General features: G+C 30.5%; 2 protein-coding genes across 2 annotated transcripts; both read right to left on the reverse strand.

Moving 5' to 3' along the window:
* Positions 1-651: 651 nt before the first annotated feature.
* LOC139853762 (uncharacterized) lies at positions 652-17,000 on the reverse strand. The gene is made up of 8 exons (XM_071843123.1): positions 16,770-17,000; positions 4,200-4,314; positions 3,405-3,730; positions 2,699-3,311; positions 2,294-2,467; positions 1,676-2,194; positions 1,211-1,621; positions 652-659 (listed from the first exon to the last, which is right to left on the reverse strand). The coding sequence occupies exons 1-8, from the start codon at positions 16,998-17,000 to the stop codon at positions 652-654; spliced, it is 2,397 nt and encodes a 798-aa protein (XP_071699224.1).
* A 2,504-nt stretch (positions 17,001-19,504) lies between these two features.
* LOC139853763 (putative F-box protein At1g67623) lies at positions 19,505-19,948 on the reverse strand. The gene has a single exon (XM_071843124.1). It carries the CDS (start codon positions 19,946-19,948, stop codon positions 19,505-19,507), a length of 444 nt encoding a protein of 147 aa, XP_071699225.1.
* Between the last annotated feature and the right edge of the window lie 2,730 nt (positions 19,949-22,678).

Consider the following 22,678-nt stretch of genomic DNA (forward strand, 5'->3'; position numbering starts at 1 on the left):
TCTCTTCTAAATGTTCATATTTTCATCCAATCTATAATGTTCGTGAACAAAGTTTTTTTAGGAAACGAAAAAAAAAATTGCTTCCCCCGCTTCCACCCAATTGGATAATTTTCCATTGATCCTGCCCCTTATATATATATATATATATATATATATTATGTATTTTATATTGTAGCTAGGTTTATACGGAGTAATACTTTAATGAATTAACACCGAAACACAAAATTAGTATACTTCACAAATTTTCAGACAAAAAATGGTAAGTTGATGTAGTTATCACAATTTCTAAAGTAGCATTCACCTAATACAATATATAATTTTGTTTCTGATGCAAGAGTGTATATATTATGTGAAGAAAGTTTGTCACTTATCCTTAATTTTTGCGGTGATTGTACATATTATGTATATGATGTTTATTTGTTATAATCAGATCTCTCTCACACACACACACACACACACACACACACACACACACATATATATATATATATATATATATATATATATATATATATATATATATATATATATATATATACACACACACACACTAGGTTTAAGAGCCAGTGCATTACACGTTGGAATTAATATTATTTCAAAGATAGCATACGTATAATATTAGTAACATCACATTAAAACATATACTATTTTTCACATATCTGATACGAATGAAACATATTTAAAAAATAGATTATATTTGGTGGAACTCATAATAATGTAACATAATTCAAATATTAAAAAAAAAAACATTATACATACATAATAGTTCATTGATATCATACAAATGGAATTTATTTAAAACATGTTTTCAATTAAGTCTATAAGTGTTGCAAGACTTCTTTGTATACCACATTTATTGTTGTGTTGTATAGTTTGTTATCCTTGTCTAAGATTAATATCTTGATTCCTTGACGATTAGTAACTCGAGATAGTGCAACGCATAGTTGTCCATGACTAAGGACCGGTTTTGGAAGAAATAAACAGACACGCGATAGTGATTGTCCTTGCCTTTTATTTATTGTCATTGTAAAGCACACCAACAATGGATATTGTCTTCTTTGGAATCTGAAAGGTATTCTCTTGTCCGTCGGTACGATAAGCATACGTGATAAAGCTGTAATCTTCCACACGTTTGACCCGGTTAAAATTTTTTCTTTGATGATTTTATCTCCTAAGTGAACAATTTGTAAACGTGTACCATTACACAAACCTCCTGCCTGATCTATTTTTTGAAGTAACATAACTGGTACACCAATTTTGAGCCTCAGATTGTGCTTTGGTAAGCCATACTCAATACTATTTAGGAAATCGATAGTGTATAGTTCATTATTGAAGTCAGCATCTCTCCGTGACACACATATACTGTCTGAGCTTAAATATGACCTTTCTTCTCCTGCCAAACTCATCATCATTCTATCATTAATGATGTTAACTACTTCATGAGTTGGAACAAGAATTGCACGTTGCTGATAATATTCTGGATTGCCAAGATTAAGAAGATAATCTGGATAAATAGTTGAGATGATAGAACCAATTGGATCATCAAGATCTGTTATCAAAAGATCTTGTGGAATTTCAATATCAAAAACTCCGTCTTCAGATTCACCGACATCACCGTTGCCTATGTCAAGTATCCATTAAGCAAAACTTCTAGTATCGGCATTAGTTTCAATACCACATAATCTCATGTTAACTGTAAGTGTTAAAACAGTAACATAATCCCACAAATAGGAAGAATTTAGAGATGCATCTACTATATCTTCTCTTTTACCTTTTTGAATAACAGGTAATATTTGTCTAAAGTTACCACCAAACACAACTGTTTTACCCCCAAAGAGAGTATCCATACTATCAGGATTGGATTGACGACATATATCACGCATAGAACGATCCAGTGTTTCAACGCACATCTTGTTACCCGTCGGGGCCTCATCCCAAATAAGCAGTTTTGTCCTCCGAATGAGCTCAACCAATTTGCTGCTTGGAGAAATAGTACAAAATGACTCATCCGTAGGATGAAGCGGTATGTGAAAATGTGAATGAGCCGTCCGACCTCCAGATAATAGCAAAGCTGCTATCCCACTTGACGCAACATTTAAAATAATTTCTCCTTTACTGCGCAATGCAGCTGAGAGTATTTTCCAAAGGAAGGTTTTTCCAGTACCACCATAACCGTACAAAAAGAACACAGCTCCTTTATCGTGATCAACAGCTTTTATTATCTGATATTATGCCTCCTTTTGTTCGGATGTTAACTTTGTAATGAAATCTGAATGTTCATTTGTAAGTATACTTTTGTCGTAGCAGATCTCATCTATAATAAGATGGTTTTCTGAAATATTCCTTGTATGATTCGATGGGCATGGCATTGAACTAAAACTTCTCAATGAACTACTATTGCGTTGAAGTAGTTTGTCAATCTCTTGTAAAGTCAAATCTTTTATTAGTTCAATCTCAATTTGTGTCCCTGCAATGAATTAAATTTAATTTAATAATATAGTAAATATGACAATTGAAGTATAATATAATTTAAATATCCTCACCTGTTCTGTGGGGATGAACGATATCCACTGACAAATATCGAAATATTTTCTCAAATACAACTTCAGGTCGACTCATAATGTTAGATAATAGTAATTGTGCAAATAATTTTCTGACGAAATGACCACCCTCCCCAAAAAAAACGCCTCCTGTATACATCCTATATACTCCTTATCATTATCCAATAAACCTAAATCATAGCAGGCGTCTCTGTAGCTATTAAATACCTGACCATTTACCGTCCGAATATCTTCATAGGAAGTTGGACCTTTAACCTTGTTGAGTAGTATTCTAAGAAAATAAAGATCACAAGACGCTGGTGCCACATGATGAATACGTCCAATTGCACCGGTGTTTCTTTTACGCCTAATCCAACTCCGATTATCTTTGTTCCAAATGAACTTTGTCGGGAATTCAGCATAAGTCAATTCGCGTGCTTCTTGCTTCGAAACGTTACAATTCATCCATTTGATGAACATTGACGTATTGACTGATGACTTTTCTAATACCACATCAATTAATTCCTTTTTATCAAAAATGATTTGATGTTGTCCCTTCAAATGGAACGGTAGTCTTATAACGCTGGGGTGATGATGATGTATATCGAACTTCAAAATCCTCCAAATGGCTTCAGAAGATGAAACGTATCGACAATCGTAGTATTCTTTAATTTCATCAGTTTCTGAATTACAGAGCTGCGCTGTAATCCTATCATTACCTTTGTTGATATATTTGAACAAATAACTAATTGAAGCAACTTGGTTACACCACTCAACATTGAGATGAGTTTGGTACCTTTTAAGGAGGTAAGGGTTATAAGCTACCACACTTCTGTTATCCAATTCATGACCTTATTTTGTTACCGTTCTTCCATCATCCCTTCTTTGGTAAATTGGATAACCATCTTCATCGGTTTTTGTTATATCTGAGAAAGGTTTAGGAAACCTTTTTGTACATTTTCGGTCTGAATCAGTGAACGGGCACGATGGATTCTTTTCACCGCAAGGGCCGTATATCATTGAATCTGACACGAGTTGATAAAGTTCTGGTTCTTTGATTTCATCCGGTATTTCGGCGCATATATACTGATCTACATCTTCTGGTTGAGGCATTTTGTTTATTTCATCAAGGAATAAGCATATACGGGCATGAGGCAAACCACATTTATGAAATTCCACGGTATAGACTTCTGAAAAATATAGAAACAAATTATTAAAAAGGGTGTTTTATATTATTGAATAATCTAAAATTTGTTGTATATTAGTGATTATTCACATACTATGTACTCATTACATATAACTAAATACTTTAACGGAAGATTATATACAAAAACTAATTAAAAGGTAATAGACAAACCTTCTTTAACAGTACCAAATAAATTTTTTTCTTTATATCTTTCATCAGTTGATCGAGCTTCATTTTAAACATCCTTGCACAAAAATATGGTTTGTCTTCTAGTTTAAAACCGGTCTCGTCCAATTCTCTTGTGATTTCTGGCCACTTTGGATTACATGTGAAAGTTAAAAATAAGTCGGGATAGCCAAATACACGACAAAGTGCCATAGCATCACGATAATTCTCAATCATATATCTAGCACTCCCCGTGAATGAGGACGGAAGTTTTATCCTATTTCCCATCATACTATTCTCCAAAGAACCTGATGCCATTGAATTCAATAAGTTGGTGAAAGTATCTGCTCTTAGAATATTCTGATTTTTCCTGATGTATGAGATTCTTTCGGCCTCAATCATAGTGTAAGCATCAACTACAAACTGTTGATATAACTTACGACCCAAGTGCACAAGTGTAGGATCAGCACGCTCTTGAAGTTTATATGCGAAGAATTCACGCATACTATGTGACAACCCGGAAATTTCCAACCAAATTTAAACTTTAATCTTTATATGTTTCCGACACGATAAGCAATATTTGTTAAGTTAAATTGCAAGAATTTTAAACTATGTTCATACATTCATTCAACCTCGACCAAGTTCCAACGATTCACGAACCATTAAACGAACATGATTATATATGTATATGTGTATATATATTATAACTTGAAACGTAAACAAAATATTAGATTAAATACTTTATATGATTGTATCTGTTTCAAAATGTTTATCAATGGAATTAGAAGATAAGATCAAATGATTGAATTATCAGATATATTGAATTATGATTACAAGTCTCTGTTGAAAGGCCCACGTTGATTTGAGAAATCTTTCCATTTTAACAATATTCGAAAAATGGTAAAGTGATTTAAAAATAAGAATAAATTGTCAATCATTGAGAACTAGACAAAGGATAGTGGAAGATTGAATCTCATAAAGACTCGATTGATCTATTTAGTTTCAAACGTACAAAAACGTTTTCAGTTTAAAAAGAACTTTATTATTAAAACGTATATAACTTTTATAAATATCTAGAACCACTTTTGACAACTCATTACTTAACTAGTATGATAAAGATAACGATATTTATATTTTATTTTATTAAATATATATAACGATTTAAATTAATATTATATATATTTATACGCATATTATACGTACATAGTTTTATACTTTTACTATACTTAAACTTTACCTTTACTTTATTTTTACTTTACTTTAACTTTAATAATTCACTTTAATAATTCATACTTTAATAATTCACTTTAATAATTCATACTTTAATAATTCACTTTAATAATTCATACTTTAATAATTCACTTTAATAATTCATACTTTAATAATTCACTTTAATAATTCAAAAATCTATTATAAATAGAATTCAATAGGTTTCATTATTTCATAGAAACTTGAAAATATTTTTCTCTAAACTCTCTCAATCGATTTACATATATATTTACTCCGTATTATTTCAAGATATTATTAGTATACATAAAATATTACGACGGAGTGTTGTCCGAGTGATTTCGAAATTGTTTTTCGAGTAGGATAGGATTAAGGAAATTATGGGTTATAGCTATGGAGGTGATTGAGTATGGTTCATGGGTATGCTCGTGAGGTCAATATAGTGTTTATCATTTTCGTTGCGTCTACGTACCTTTCCTGCAATATTGAATCTCAATATTGATACGTGAGTACTCATAATTTAACTTTTACATACTAGTAGTGTATCCCTGACTAGTGCTCGAGTATTTAGGATTATGCATGCTTGTACTTTTGATATTGCCCTTAGACAAGTTAGGTTGAATATTGAATTAGTTACACTTGCGGTTGAGATAAGGTATAAGATATGCATGTCCTTGGAAAGCTAGCGAAAAATTAAGAACTTTTCCTATAGATATCGAATGGTTTCGATGAACGGATTAGAAGTTATAATCAATTGAATTTTCGATATTTTTATTAAAAATGATTATTATTATCGTCGTTTTTTATCGTCGTTCTAGTTTTATCTTATTATTATCATTATTATTATCTTTATCAATAAAAGGGATTTATCATTAAAAATTGTTATTTTTTTTATTATTACTATCGTTATTATTGTTAAAGTTATAATTAGTATTATTATTATTATCCAATTATTATTATTATTATTAGTATTATTATTATTATTATTATCATTATTAATATATATATATCATTATTTAAAAATGGTTATTGTTATTGTTATTATTATTATTACTATATTATCATTAAGATAATTATTAGTATTATCGTTAATAATGTTATAGTAACTATCATTATTAATATAAGTGTAATTAAAACAAATATTGGTAACACCTAATTATTTTGATTACTATTATTATCATTATTATGAACACGATATAAAAGACGATTAAAAGCTATTAAACGAAACGATTAGGAAATAATGAGTAAGAGTATCATGATGAAATTAAAATATTATAAGATATTGATTTAGATAAAATTATCGTTCTTATTATTTTTATTATTACTATTATTATTAAAAGTATCGTTAGTATTAAAACTATCATTTTAACAAAAATTATTATTTTAATAGAAATATCATTGTTACTATAAAATATCATTATTATTATTATTTTAAACAGAATTATTATTTTAAAGATAATATTAAAAATTATCGTAAATATTAAGGTTATCATAATTAGAATTATTGTTTTAACATAATGTCATCTTAGTAATTATAAATATTGATATTTTTATAATAATATATTTTTATAATAATAATTATTATTACAAAATAATACAACTTTTACTTACTATCATTATAGATATTATTTTATCAAATAAATATGTGATACAAACATATTTTACTACGTGTAATAACTTACTTTAATAATACCTATCATATTATCTTTATGATATTAAATGAACCCTATAAATTTTATTACTTAATATATATAAAAGTATATTTTATTACATAAATTTAATATAAAATTTTATTTATTAATAAATAAATTATATTATTACTCTAATAAATCTTTTAAAAATATTTAAAAATATAAAACGACGATATTTAAACTATATATTAATCATGTATAGATTTTTAGAAATTATTTTGAGTCAAATTTACTTTTGTTGACTTTTGCATATTAGTCTCGAGCATTAGGATTGTGGTACACTATGACTTGATCTAATTTGTTAGATAAATATTGACCAACACATAATTATATATAATTAATTTAGGTTCGTGAATCCGAGGCCAACCTTGCACTTGTTCAATGACGTTATATGTATTTTTACTACGAAATACAGTATGGTGAGTTTCATTTGCCTTTTTACCCTTTATATTTTTGGGACTGAGAATACATGCGCTTTTATAAATGATTTACAAAATAGACACAAGTACGTGAAACTACATTCTATGGTTGAATTATCGAAATTGAATATGCCCCTTTTTATTAAGTCTGGTAATCTAAGAATTAGGGAACAGACACCCTAATTGACGCGAATCCTAAAGATAGATCTATTGGGCCTAACAAACCTCATCCAAAGTACCGGATGCTTTAGTACTTCGAAATTTATATCATGTCCGAAGGAGGATCCCGGAATGATAGGGGATATTCTTATATGTATCTAGTTAATGTCGGTTACCAGGTGTTCACCATATGAATGATTATTTTTGTCTCTATGCATGGGACGTATATTTATGAGAACTGGAAATGAAATTCTTGTGGTCTATTAAAATGATGGAAATAAATGATTATGATAAACTAATGAACTCACCAACCTTTTGATTGACACTTTAAAGCATGTTTATTCTCAGGTGTTAAAGAAATCTTCCGCTGTGCATTTGCTCATTTTAAAGATATTACTTGGAGTCTTTCATAGCATATTTCGAAGAACGTTGCATTCGAGTCATTGAGTTCATCAAAGATTATTATTAAATCAATTTATAGTTGGATAGTGGATATTATGAAATGGTATGCATGCCTGTTAATTTTCAATGTAAAGAAAGTTTGTCTTTTAAAAACGAATGCAATGTTTGTAAAATGTATCATATAGAGGTCAAATACCTCGCAATGTAATCAACTATTGTGAATCGTTTATAATGTATATGAACGGGTCCTTTCAGTTCGTATCAGAGCTGTGGTCTTAGCGAACCATGTCTGCATTAGTGTGTCTAACTGATAAGTCGTTAGGATAAATTAGTGAGTCTGGACTTCGACCGTGTCTGCATGTCAAAAGTTTTGCTTATCATTTTTAGTCATAAATCATCTGCTTATCATTCTTAGGAAATTACCTGCTTATCATTACTAGTCTAGACACGTCTTGCTACATTAATTGTATGAGTAGTGTATAGACAAAATTCATATCTTAGAGTATCTGCTAAATCATATCTTATCGTATCTGTTACTTTAAACTTTACCTAACATATCCCGTAAATTCCTCCGTAATTTACGAAATCTTTTGTTCTATATCTATGGATATTCTATGTAATTAGAATACCATCCGATAACCGAAAATCATTTCATATTGAAAAAAATCCTTATTCAATCGTACGAAATGGAATTCATCATTAATTCAAGTTCCTCGGATTCCGAAATGGAATCCCACTCCAGCTCTGAAAGCAGTGTAACCGGAATGGATCAACCAATCAGCCATCATCTATTCTGGCTAAATTGGGGATGGGTTCGTAGCCTCCTCAATCATTGGAGACAAGAAGAAGGTGATCCCTTCCATCCACCCCATTGCCCTCTTAACGAAGAACCTGAAGCACTTACCGGCGAACCAATCCGAAACACCATTTTCTCTCTCATTTCCAGAGTATCTCGTCACGATTATATACTACATCAAATTCTAGATTATATTTATCCACTCGTCCGAACCGACAATCACCCCGGTATAATAGAAGAAGTCAACGAGCTTCGCACTCGGGTAGTGGCTTTGGAGAATATGGTGCAAAGATTACAAACACCAGCAGCAGCATCAGCAGCATAACCAGTACCACAATCATCAACGCCAACAGTACCATTACCACCTCCAACCACAACCTTGTCGTAAACCTCAACTTCACAATCTGTCCCATGAGCATCAACGTCATACGCACCATAGATACCAAGGAGTACCAACAACAATAACTGACGAAGTATTAATTCATAACTTCATTGGAGAAACATTCCGCGATGATTATGTAATCTCTAAAGTCTTAGAGATTATCTAATCTAGCCCTAACCATAAATCAGTTAAACGAATCAAAATAATAGAAGGAAGAGTAGAAACCCTGACAAAAATGGTGTGTGATTAACAAGCTAAACTTGCTTTACCAATAGCATCAACAGTACCGTCAGCGTTACCAGCATCGTCAGTACAGTCAACATCCAAATCAACAACACCGATAACATCACAAACTCCGTCAATTCAAGGATCACTGTGGACATCATTACGAATCAATAACGTGTATATTGTATCAACGAGTTATGAAGAATTAACTCATTCCCTCTGAAGAAATTATATGTATATTATATATATATATATATATATATATATATATATATATATATATATATATATATATATATATATATATATATATATATATATATTGAAATAAATCTTTCCGTGCTAAGCTATTGTGTGTGAATCTTAACTACTCGGTTAATTCATATTACAAATATGCAATAATGTACGTCATTCGGCCGCAACTTAACCAGCGTTAACTACAATCTCTGTCGCAATTCAACAAATTCCATTTCATAATAAATCAAGTATATATTTGATTTTACACTTTCATCATCGATGTACTCGAAACTTTTCAGATAACATCATTCGTACTTTGCGAAATTCACAAGAATTCCATGAACCGAACATCATACATCAACAAATAACGAAGTATTGATTCATAATTTCAATGTCATTAAAGAAATACTGCGTAAAAGTTATGTACTTTTTAAAGCCTTTAGGGATTATTCAATTCTAGTTTCAACCGTAAATCAAATGAGTTTAATTTAACATTAACTCATTAAATCTATGTTACATCTGAAGAAAATATACATATATATATATATTTTCATAAAGACTGTAATAAAATTCTTTTGTACAAAATATTAATTGTGAAATTTTTTTTAACGGGTAGATAATACCCGAGAGATATATAAATTCACAATTAATATGTTACATTCTTCGAATCTGATTCAGCAAATCATCCATTATACTCCCTACTTTCACAACAATATACATTCTTTTATAGAAATCAAAACAACCATACTCATTCAAAATTTAATTACATATTCTGATTTTGAAATCTCAAAATTCAACTTGAGATAAGACCAAAATCATCACTCTTAGATCCTTACATCTTTCACAAGCTATATTTTGACTTCAAAACTGTGTTAGAACATCAAATGTATGTTAACGATTACAATCTGTGTTCAAACCCTTCGAAAATTTTTGAAGACACTTCGAATGATGAGCAATCGAGATGATGATCCAACCACATGTTACCCACAGTTATGTACCCAAAAAACTCTTGAAACCAAAGTAAAAGTTTAAACAACGTATCCGCGTCAGATTCTTTGGCATTTATTAGCAAAAATAACTTTGCGACTCCTATTCAAAGTAGCCAGTTTTGTCACAGCTCCAGCAAGTCAACTTCGACTTTTCAGTTAGACTAACCTTATTATAACCTTGAGATATACACCATCGTTACCAGGGAACCTTTTACATTCCACCACATTATCAGCAGATGTACCAACAACTTCATTACCCTTTGACTTTAACCTCTCCAAAAAGTCATTATAATTATTCATTGAAACCCCATCATTTACTCATTCGCATCTTGTAATGAGAATTGCCATACGAATCATTGGGAATTAGCAATCAGTATTTTGAAATCTCGCAGGATGTCTACGCCAACAGTTATATGTGTATATATAACGTCTATCTTCTGAACTTAATTTGAATGTGAAGTTTCTGAAAAACACTCCGAACTACGAATTGGTTCTCCGAAAATGGAAAAAAAAATGCTGATGAAGTAGCGAAAACTATAAACGACTTTAAACGGTAAAAGCTGGATTATAATGATGAAGTGTGCTGGCAAAGTGCAGAAAAAGAGAAGTTTTGGAACTGGAAAATGGATTGAGCAAAGTAGGAAGGAGGCTGTGGACAAATTACAAAGACTGGACCTGACTTGAAAGGATCTAAATGATTCAGTACCTGCTGAAGTCATTAACGAATACCTTGCTCCTGACTCTAAACCCCTGCGGACAATATTCTTCATCATCCTCTGATATTAGAAATTCTAAAATATCATCATATCTTTCATTATAAATATCCTCCATATTTCTGAAGATATTTTCTTAATTTTTCTTATTTGAAATCATTTACCTCTTTGCGCTATCTGTATTACATCATAAAAGAAACTATTTTAGTTTCTAAATTCTGAAACATTCAAGTTTAAAATAGGAATATTTTGAAGTAATGTTGGGAACTGAAGCATGAATTAGAATAATATAATGACACTTGATCAATGTGATTATATTACAGTAAGTCATGCTGAGTTTCTAAATGGAACGTGATGATACACAGATCATAACATCATCATGTGCCATGTTATACGACTCTTGTATTCTATTTAACCTCTAAAATATCAAGAAAATATTTCTTGATGATTCGGCCTTTTCCAAGGTATTCTAGTAATTTGACAAGTCAAGATCGTGCCATCACAATTTCCTTCCTAGAACATTAACAATGTTCATTCCGAAATTCATATCTGTGAATTCTGGACCATTACAAGCGGTGCTTAATCGCAAGAAGAAGAAGAAACGAAAGGACAAAACTCCGAAATGGAAATTGGGGTATAAATTGCAGCAAATAAAAGAGAGCATTAACTGTGAATGATAATGATTATAGAAGACAGAAGCAGAGACTTTGAAATATAAGGGAACATATAAATCCCAACGACAAACCAGAAATTATAAATCATATATATCGATGCATATAGCAATATAAAGACACGGGAGAACTAGAAACACTATAAACCCAAGAGTATAGTAGAAGTAAATAGATTCTTCCGGCGGTAGATGAAAAAGAAGAATGACCGATATGAAAGTTAGAAGTATATCGAGAATCAGAACTGGATGGAGCATATTGATGAATACTTTAAAATATGAGTTGAGGGGGAAAGAATAGAAGGTGATGAAACATGACTAGGAACATAGAAATTAACAGATTTAACTCACACAATGGCGGAATAAGTGAATCAAACCCTCTAGTGAATAGGTTAAGTTTTTTTTTTTTTTTTGGATTAATTTAGTCAAACCACAACTAAATCAAGTGTGATTAGATCAACACCTAGAGCTATTATTCACCACCTGGGTGATTTGGACTGAGAGAGAATCGGAGGAGCTCCTAGATCTGAGTGTATGTAACAAATGAGAGGCTTAACCTAAAATGAAGAACATAAGACTTTATATACCCCTGTTGTTGACTCACCCATACGATTCATTCATCACACGTACGAGTTGGCTTCATCAGCCGTACGGGTGATCACTCACTCGTGTCTTCTCATTTAGGTTGTAATTATGACTTAGCTCAGCATCAATCGTGCGTATGAGCCTGTCAGCCGTACTAGTGAGGCTTCACTCGTACGTCTGACTAAGTCTAACATAGTCAAACATCTAAATCTCGTTCCTGCAGTTCCTGTAACCATATACAAACACGGATAGGATAATAACGAGCAATCATGGTGGCCTGTAAACTGTTGTACCTGCAATGGACGTGGGTAGATGTCTAGGGAGTTGCATAAAATGCATCAACAGAAGGTGTGAGTTGTAAGGAAACGAAGGAGGTGAATTTATAAGAAAATCTCCTACAGAACAATTAAAATGGACGATCGCATTTAAAGCGGATCCTAATTTCCTTGATTACCGGAGAGTCAAATCTTATTAAGAAGATTTTCTTCAAATCCCTTGAAATCTAGGAATCAATCATATCTACGTCAAATGATAAGATGAATATACACTTACTCATTTCACTCTTCTATGTTAGCTTCATTCGTACTCTTCATATAAATGGATTGTTTATTCAAATTATTCGCTGATGAGAAAACTCTAATTTTCAGCCTGTATGCATCATGAAAACATACTTATTATCATTCACGACCTTTCCACTCAAATTTCGGGACGAAATTTCTTTAACGGGTAGGTACTGTGACAACCCGAAAATTTCCAACCAAATTTAAACTTTAATCTTTATATGTTTCCGACACGATAAGCAATATTTGTTAAGTTAAATTGCAAGAATTTTAAACTATGTTCATACATTCATTCAACCTCGACCAAGTTCCAACGATTCACGAACCATTAAACGAACATGATTATATATGTATATGTGTATATATATTATAACTTGAAACGTAAACAAAATATTAGATTAAATACTTTATATGATTGTATCTGTTTCAAAATGTTTATCAATGGAATTAGAAGATAAGATCAAATGATTGAATTATCAGATATATTGAATTATGATTACAAGTCTCTGTTGAAAGGCCCACGTTGATTTGAGAAATCTTTCCATTTTAACAATATTCGAAAAATGGTAAAGTGATTTATAAATAAGAATAAATTGTCAATCATTGAGAACTAGACAAAGGATAGTGGAATATTGAATCTCATAAAGACTCGATTGATCTATTTAGTTTCAAACGTACAAAAACGTTTTCAGTTTAAAAAGAACTTTATTATTAAAATGTATATAACTTTTATAAATATCTAGAACCACTTTTGATAACTCATTACTTAACTAGTATGATAAAGATAACGATATTTATATTTTATTTTATTAAATATATATAACGATTTAAATTAATATTATATATATTTATACGCGTATTATACGTACATAGTTTTATACGTTTACTATACTTAAACTTTACCTTTACTTTATTTTTACTTTACTTTAACTTTAATAATTCACTTTAATAATTCATACTTTAATAATTCACTTTAATAATTCATACTTTAATAATTCACTTTAATAATTCATACTTTAATAATTCACTTTAATAATTCATACTTTAATAATTTACTTTAATAATTCAAAGATCTATTATAAATAGAATTCAACAGGTTTCATTATTTAATAGAAACTTGAAAATATTTTTCTCTAAACTCTCTCAATCGATTTACATATATATTTACTCCGTATTATTTCAAGATATTATTAGTATACATAAAATATTACGACGGAGTGCTGTCCGAGTGATTTCGAAATTGTTTTTCGAGTAGGATAGGATTAAGGAAATTATGGGTTATAGCTATGGAGGTGATTGAGTATGGTTCATGGGTATGCTCGTGAGGTCAATATAGTGTTTATCATTTCCGTTGCGTCTACGTACCTTTCCTGCAATATTGAATCTCAATATTGATACGTGAGTACTCATAATTTAACTTTTACATACTAATAGTGTATCCCTGACTAGTGCTCGAGTATTTAGGATTATGCATGCTTGTACTTTTGATATTGCCCTTAGACAAGTTAGGTTGAATATTGAATTAGTTACACTTGCGGTTGAGATAAGGTATAAGATATGCATGTCCTTGGAAAGCTAGCGAAAAATTAAGAACTTTTCCTTTAGATATCAAATGGTTTCGATGAACGAATTAGAAGTTATAATCAATTGAATTTTCGATATTTTTATTAAAAATGATTATTATTATCGTTGTTTTTTATCGTCGTTCTAGTTTTATCTTATTATTATCATTATTATTATCTTTATCAATAAAAGGGATTTATCATTAAAAATTGTTATTTTTTTTATTATTACTATCGTTATTATCGTTAAAGTTATAATTAGTATTATTATTATTATCCAATTATTATTATTATTATTATTAGTATTATTATTATTATTATTATCATTATTAATATATATATCATTATTTAAAAATGGTTATTGTTATTGTTATTATTATTATTACTATATTATCATTAAGATAATTATTAGTATTATCGTTAATAATGTTATAGTAACTATCATTATTAATATAAGTGTAATTAAAACAAATATTGGTAACACCTAATTATTTTGATTACTATTATTATCATTATTATGAACACGATATAAAAGACGATTAAAAGCTATTAAACGAAACGATTAGGAAATAATGAGTAAGAGTATCATGATGAAATTAAAATATTATAAGATATTGATTTAGATAAAATTATCGTTCTTATTATTTTTATCATTACTATTATTATTAAAAGTATCGTTAGTATTAAAACTATCATTTTAACAAAAGTTATCATTTTAATAGAAATGTCATTGTTACTATAAAATATCATTATTATTATTATTTTAAATAGAATTATTATTTTAAAGATAATATTAAAAATTATCGTAAATATTAAACTTATCATAATTAGAATTATCGTTTTATCATAATGTCATCTTAGTAATTATAAATATTGATATTTTTATAATAATATATTTTTATAATAATAATTATTATTACAAAATAATACAACTTTTACTTACTATCATTATAGATATTATTTTATCAAATAAATATGTGATACAAACATATTTTACTACGTGTAATAACTTACTTTAATAATACCTATCATATTATCTTTATGATATTAAATGAACCCTATAAATTTTATTACTTAATATATATAAAAGTATATTTTATTACATAAATTTAATATAAAATTTTATTTATTAATAAATAAATTATATTATTACTCTAATAAATCTTTTAAAAATATTTAAAAATATAAAATGACGATATTTAAACTATATATTAATCATGTATAGATTTTTGGAAATTATTTTGAGTCAAATTTACTTTTGTTGACTTTTGCATATTAGTCTCGAGCATTAGGATTGTGGTACACTATGACTTGATCTAATTTGTTAGATAAATATTGACCAACACATAATTATATATAATTAATTTAGGTTCGTGAATCCGAGGCCAACCTTGCACTTGTTCAATGACGTTATATGTATTTTTACTACAAAATACAGTATGGTGAGTTTCATTTGCCTTTTTACCCTTTATATTTTTAGGACTGAGAATAAATGCGCTTTTATAAATGATTTACAAAATAGACACAAGTACGTGAAACTACATTCTATGGTTGAATTATCGAAATCGAATATGCCCCTTTTTATTAAGTCTGGTAATCTAAGAATTAGGGAACAGACACCCTAATTGACGCGAATCCTAAAGATAGATCTATTGGGCCTAACAAACCTCATCCAAAGTACCGGATGCTTTAGTACTTTGAAATTTATATCATGTCCGAAGGAGGATCCCGGAATGATAGGGGATATTCTTATATGTATCTAGTTAATGTCGGTTACCAGGTGTTCACCATATGAATGATTATTTTTGTCTCTATGCATGGGACGTATATTTATGAGAACTGGAAATGAAATTCTTGTGGTCTATTAAAATGATGGAAATAAATGATTATGATAAACTAATGAACTCACCAACCTTTTGGTTGACACTTTAAAGCATGTTTATTCTCAGGTGTTAAAGAAATCTTCCGCTGTGTATTTGCTCATTTTAAAGATATTACTTGGAGTCTTTCATAGCATATTTCAAAGAACGTTGCATTCGAGTCATTGAGTTCATCAAAGATTATTATTAAATCAATTTATAGTTGGATAGTGGATATTATGAAATGGTATGCATGCCTGTCAATTTTCAATGTAAAGAAAGTTTGTCTTTTAAAAACGAATGCAATGTTTGTAAAATGTATCATATAGAGGTCAAATACCTCACAATGTAATCAACTATTATGAATCGTTTATAATGTATATGAACGGGTCCTTTCATACTAACCCTCTTTTTCACTCTTGTGGAATGCTCATCGACATCACGATGAAGAATGTCTGTCATGTACCCATCTTTTGCATAAATAAACAGAAGTGGATATTGTAGAGCTAAATATTCGGTCTGAAGCTCAGAAATTCTTTTTAACCCTTCAATACGACTGTCGATTATACTATCCCTTTCGTCATACGAAGAAACATTGATATCACCTACAGTAAGTGCTGTAACTTCGTCTACCATTGGCAGATTGTAATTACATCCATCTTTGGTTCGTCAACCAATTAACTTAATTTTCATCTACATATTAGGTGTTTCTAGAAACCGGTCATGAGCCATCTAAAACGTCTTGACAAGAGGATTATGTTTATCGAGAACTTCCATTATTTGACAAATGAGATCCTCGTCGAGTGAATAGCGTGAAGACGAAGCCTTTGTTCTGTTTTTTCCACTGTTATGAATTCAACAAATCATAAATATCAATGTTAATATTCTCATATATTTATTTCCTACATTGTTTATTTGATGTTAATCTATATGAATTACACAAATCATACATGATTGCTTCTTTTCTGTTATTTGGTTCATTTACAGTATCATATATGTTTAACTGTCCAAATATTGGTTTTCGACCATCCGTTGATAATAAAACTCCATATTGGTGACAATTTTGACCACGAATACAAAATGTATAAGGGCCATGACCTTTGTTTACACGATCGTCCACCTTGTCACCCATCTAAGTAAATGCAAAAATCATGTTGTACTGTCGATCATTCTTAATGAAATGATGACCCTTCGGATGATTGTTAGTATATAGATCCCAAATGAGTTTAGGAGGAGCTTTGTTGAACTCGGGCAGCGCTATTTTACCTTTCAAACAACAAAGTGAGAATGCCTGGGCAAAACCGATTGTTTGTTTACCTATTTTTGTCTCTTAATGTCATAATTTAGCACCACATGCGGAACATATATAACTAAGAGTGCCGTAATCAACGTAGTCTGCCAAAAATAACAATTTATTTTACTTTATAAAATATATAATAGTTTAACAGATTAAAAAAAGTTATAAGAACAACCCTTTGAAGTTCCTTTGAATGATTTATTTTGAAGATCATCTGTGTTTGCTTGGTCAAGATCAAAAGGTATCGGTGTAATATTTTCCTTCCAATGCATGTTGTTTTGATTCCGCTTTGACCGTACTTGTAAAAATGCAGACTTAAAAAAGTAAGTATGTAGATTTTAAAAATAAAACATGTTTGAATATTATATATGTCACAAATAATTACCTTTGGATCCACTGTATGATGTAGTGTAACATTTGTCACTATTATTAACTGATTCATTTGATATTCTCAGAGATGGTGTTAATGGTGCCGGAGTTGCAATGTTATATGAACATTCACCCGTTGTATTTGTCGTATGTTTAAAAATGTTTTCTTTCATCATAGTTGATGTATATTGGGTTCTAGATGAAGTCACTAAGTTTGATCCAGTTGTGTTGGTTATATCTGAATAACCAATGTGTTAGATTTTAATTTAAAAATTCAGAATAAATATTATTTTCATATATACACCATAGATTACAAAAATATAGTTGTAATAGCATGAAACACATGTTAGAATTGAACACGATGGGGAAGATTCTTGTCCAATTGCTGATGTTTTACTTTGTTTTTTATGTTTCATCATAATGTTACCAACGATTGTCTTTGTAGTGGAAGAAATTTCTAAAAATAATAGAGATGTATTAGTATTTAAATTTAATGTATAGTGAATATGCCTGAATACTAAATCTCAAAATATATGCCAAGAGTAACTTTCTATAAAATTCAGATTAATAAAAAGATTAAGTAGTACCTGTATTTGATGCATTAACATCAAAGGAATCCTTCAACCTTGTAGGGTGTTTTTGTTTATTTGTAACTGGTTCCGAAACATTTGTCTCATTTTGATTTAATTTATTTAAACGTGAAGATCTTCTCAAGTTATTATTCATGACAATCAAGTTTGATCAAAATTATCTGAAAACTTAGGTTTTTGAAGATAATGAAGGATTATGTTTCTTATGATCCACAATTTCAAATTTCAAATTTGAAAATGAGATTATGGTTATTGACTAAATACCAACGGATAAAGAAATGTTTTGTGTTGTACTTGACTTTATTGGTAACTGGAATTTACATCCATAATGTGTAGGGATTAGAATATGGTAAATTTGATTTGAAAGTAATCACAATTTTGAATAAAGTGAAAACTATTTATATTAGTGTTTATTAGCTTATTTTACTATACTTAAAGGAATTGGTTAGTAACTGTAGTGTTGTTAGTAATATAGAATTTGATAAGAGAAAATATAAGAAGAAAAAATGTGCCAACACTGATATCATAATATAAAGATAAATTTATATTAATATTACAGGAGTAATTTCCATAGTTGTTACAAAAAGATTTTTTCCTATAATACTAACATAAGTGTAATTTTAGGCTAAAAAAAGAATAAATCTAATTAAACCCATATCGATTTACAAAAAAGCTTCAACTCATAAGCCCAAAAGCACAACTTGCATTCTGGTGTCGTTAGCTCAAAACCCATGAATGTGTGGGAAATAACCTTTATGGCGGAATATAGGGCACGTCGTTTTCACGTCAGTAAAAGGATGGCGGTTCCTTCTCCATGTTTGATGTATGAAGTCATAAACCTTTGTTCTCACAGCAACCGCATAATCCGGTATCGGTGGAAATGTCTAATTAAGAATCTTTAAACTGATATCCTTTTCATTTACATCGTGAGACGCAAAGATCACCAAACCATAAACATAAACAGTATCTACTAATTGGCAGTTTGATGCTTGTTTTAAATAACGGAGCCCATCTAGGGTGTATTTTCCATCAAAATAAAATAACAAACCCCTGCGAAAAATCGCATTAGGGTTTTTATTTACTAAACAGCGATGGTAAAGATAAACCATTTGAGGGATACCCCAAGACCCTACAGCTAAACGATCAAAGGAAAGCCTTTGATAAACCAATGGATGCTCGACTTGCTTAAAAAAGGCTTTGCAAACCAATCGAGCAACACCCAACTGAGTCGAAAAAGTTTGGCCGACTCTTGATAATATTTCACTAAGCAAATCATCAGGAAGAAGATCGACAATATTGTTGATCTTATGAATTTTAATTTTTTTCATTATTTTTAAAAAGATATAAAAGATGGAAAATAAAGTTGAAGTTTTTGTAAATGGTGTGTAATTGAGACCTTCTGTAGCAGCAGAAAGTAAGTTCAGAATGATGATATTAGCTGCCTGAAAAGTAAGCCTTGAAAGTTGTTTTTTGGGGTTACTGATGCTACGTGGTATGTGAACACGTGTGTAGTTAAATGATGATATAGTTAAACCTCAAACATCTTTCAAATATTTTTATAAAAAAGCTGAATATGGAAAGTATATTTGTAATTTTATTTTTTTATTTGAAAAGCAAGACAATTTTTATATTATTTTAGTTTTATTTTAAAAGTAAATAAAAAGGAATTTAGAATATTTAAACTTTTAGATAAGATTTGACTCAACATAGGTGGAGGAATGTGTTCTAGAATATTCTTTTGAATGAGATTAAATTTTTGTATTATTTACAAAAAGTAGAAAAACATGAAAAGGTGAAATAGATGTTTTTGTGAAAAGTAGACACTGGAGAGGTATTGTAGAAAATGAAAGTAGTTCAAAATGATGCAAGTTTTAGGGTGTGTGTGTTTGGTGCTGAATGGAACAATTCAGTGCTGAATGATGAATCGATCAGCATTCAGTGTGTTTGATAACAGCTTAAAAGACTCATCTGAATGAGACCATGTGTTGAACGAACCTCTGAACCATTTAGCTTCAAAATAGACTCTATAATATTCAGATCTGTATTTTTTTTTTTTTTACCTCATTACCCCTTTATTCTCCCAAACCTATCTTCTTCCAGACTCCCACATATCTCATTGTTTTCAACCTATCTTCTTCCAGACTTCATCTCATCGATTTATCCCCTCATTTGTTATTATAGATATCCCTCTCGTATACTTTCAAATTTAATTAATCTTTCTCATCTTCTATTTTACTATTTATACATCATTAATTTCCTACTCTTCTCGAACACCCTTTTATCCTTTTTTTTAATTCATGTTATATTCAGTCAACGGGATTATAAAATCCATTGATTTATTAAACTGCAATTTCTCAGTTTATACTAACCTTTGTAAACTATGTGTAACGGCCCAAAATATTTTGAGAAGGCACTAAGAGTGCTGCTCCTAGGTTCAGGAGCGCCGCTCCTAGACGGAGAAATGAAATGGGTCTTTTATTTAAATTGTAAAAAGGTGAAGGGCACTTTGGTCTTTTCATATGTGGGTATATATAAGCATGGTGACTAGATCTAGATCTCAGTTCTCACTTCATCTTTAACCTACACACTCTCTCATCCACTTTTAGTGAGAGAAACCCATTTGAGAGAGAGAAAGCTCAACTCAAGGAGGAAGAAGCTTGATTCGGTCAAAGTGCGAGTATTAAAGTTGTTCATCTAGTCACTAGCTACGTTTTGATTGTGATGGTATGTTCTAATCTTGATTTTCTTTATTTTGATTTGATTAAGGGTAAAGGTTTGGGCTAGTGATGAACATGAAACCCATTTGTTGGTAATTTGGGGGATTTTGGGTAAGTTGGGTTTTGAGAACCCAATAATGACTAACCTAGGGTTTTGAGGTGATGATTTGTGTTTATGGGTCTTAATTGGTTAGTAAATCACTAGCACACTTTGTGTTATAGTGAATGGGTGTTATTTGGGTGGTGGATGACCGAAATGGGCGTGTTGACCTTGAAATGGGTCAAAGGAGTCTTGGACTCTTAGGTGGCCTAAATTTCCTAATGAGTGTGAAAATGCACTAACCTTGTGTTAATAAGTGTATTAAGACCATAATTTATAAGTGTTAGGGTTTTGGCGTAATCTTGTCCTAGTGTTAGGTTAAAGGTGCAAATGGGTCACATTTGCACTATGGGTCAAAGTAACACTAGGATGGGAGTGAGTTGGTTGACCAACTTGATTGTGTGATTGATTATATGCATAATGTAATAGGTACATTACATTGAAGGTTGCGAGCTAGGGTATCATTCACCGAAGACATTAAGATGAGTGGAATAATTATGCGTGTACGCATGTAATGTATTTAATTGTGTAGCATGAGATGTGAAGTGTCGAGATGCTAAGACACCACGTTTCACGTGATGAGTGAAGTGTCGAGGTGCTATGACACCACTTCGGTAATTATGAAAGAGTGAAGCATCGAGGTGTTAAGATGCCACTCTAAGAAATATGATGGGTGAAGTGTCGAGGTGTTAAGACACCACCCGGGGTAAAGTATCAAGGTGTTAAGATGCCACCCGGGGGTTAGTGATATGCGGTGTTAAGTACACTAATGGATGTTGTGAACTCCGATGGTCTTCGTGAACGCCATCCCCTTGTACGATTGGTTAACCATAGTTGTGTGTTGTAGTGTAGCATATTGTATCGTTCGTGTTATATGATATTGTTGTGCTAGCTTGTGATATCGGAGATTTAGCGTTATACTTGCGATGGTATGCTAATATTATATTGTTAGTGTGTATGCGGTAATTGTGTAAGTGATTGCAAGTAAGTAGGTTATATATGTATATGTATAATTATTGCATTCACTAAGCGTTATGCTTCCCCTCTCGTTGTTTACCTTTTTAGCTCCGTCTTGGACAAGGGCAAGGGTATACGTTTGGACTAGAGATCTCCCACTTTTGTATGATAGTGGACGTTTTTGGATTTGGCCTTAGTGTGAGGTAGTTTAATCCCAACCACAATGCTCGTTAGTTGTTTGGAAGTTAAACTCCTTTGGGTCAAATAGCCACATTAATGTATTT

Source organism: Rutidosis leptorrhynchoides, chromosome 6, assembly GCF_046630445.1.
Source record: "Rutidosis leptorrhynchoides isolate AG116_Rl617_1_P2 chromosome 6, CSIRO_AGI_Rlap_v1, whole genome shotgun sequence".
In the NCBI taxonomy this organism is placed as follows: Eukaryota; Viridiplantae; Streptophyta; class Magnoliopsida; order Asterales; family Asteraceae; genus Rutidosis; species Rutidosis leptorrhynchoides.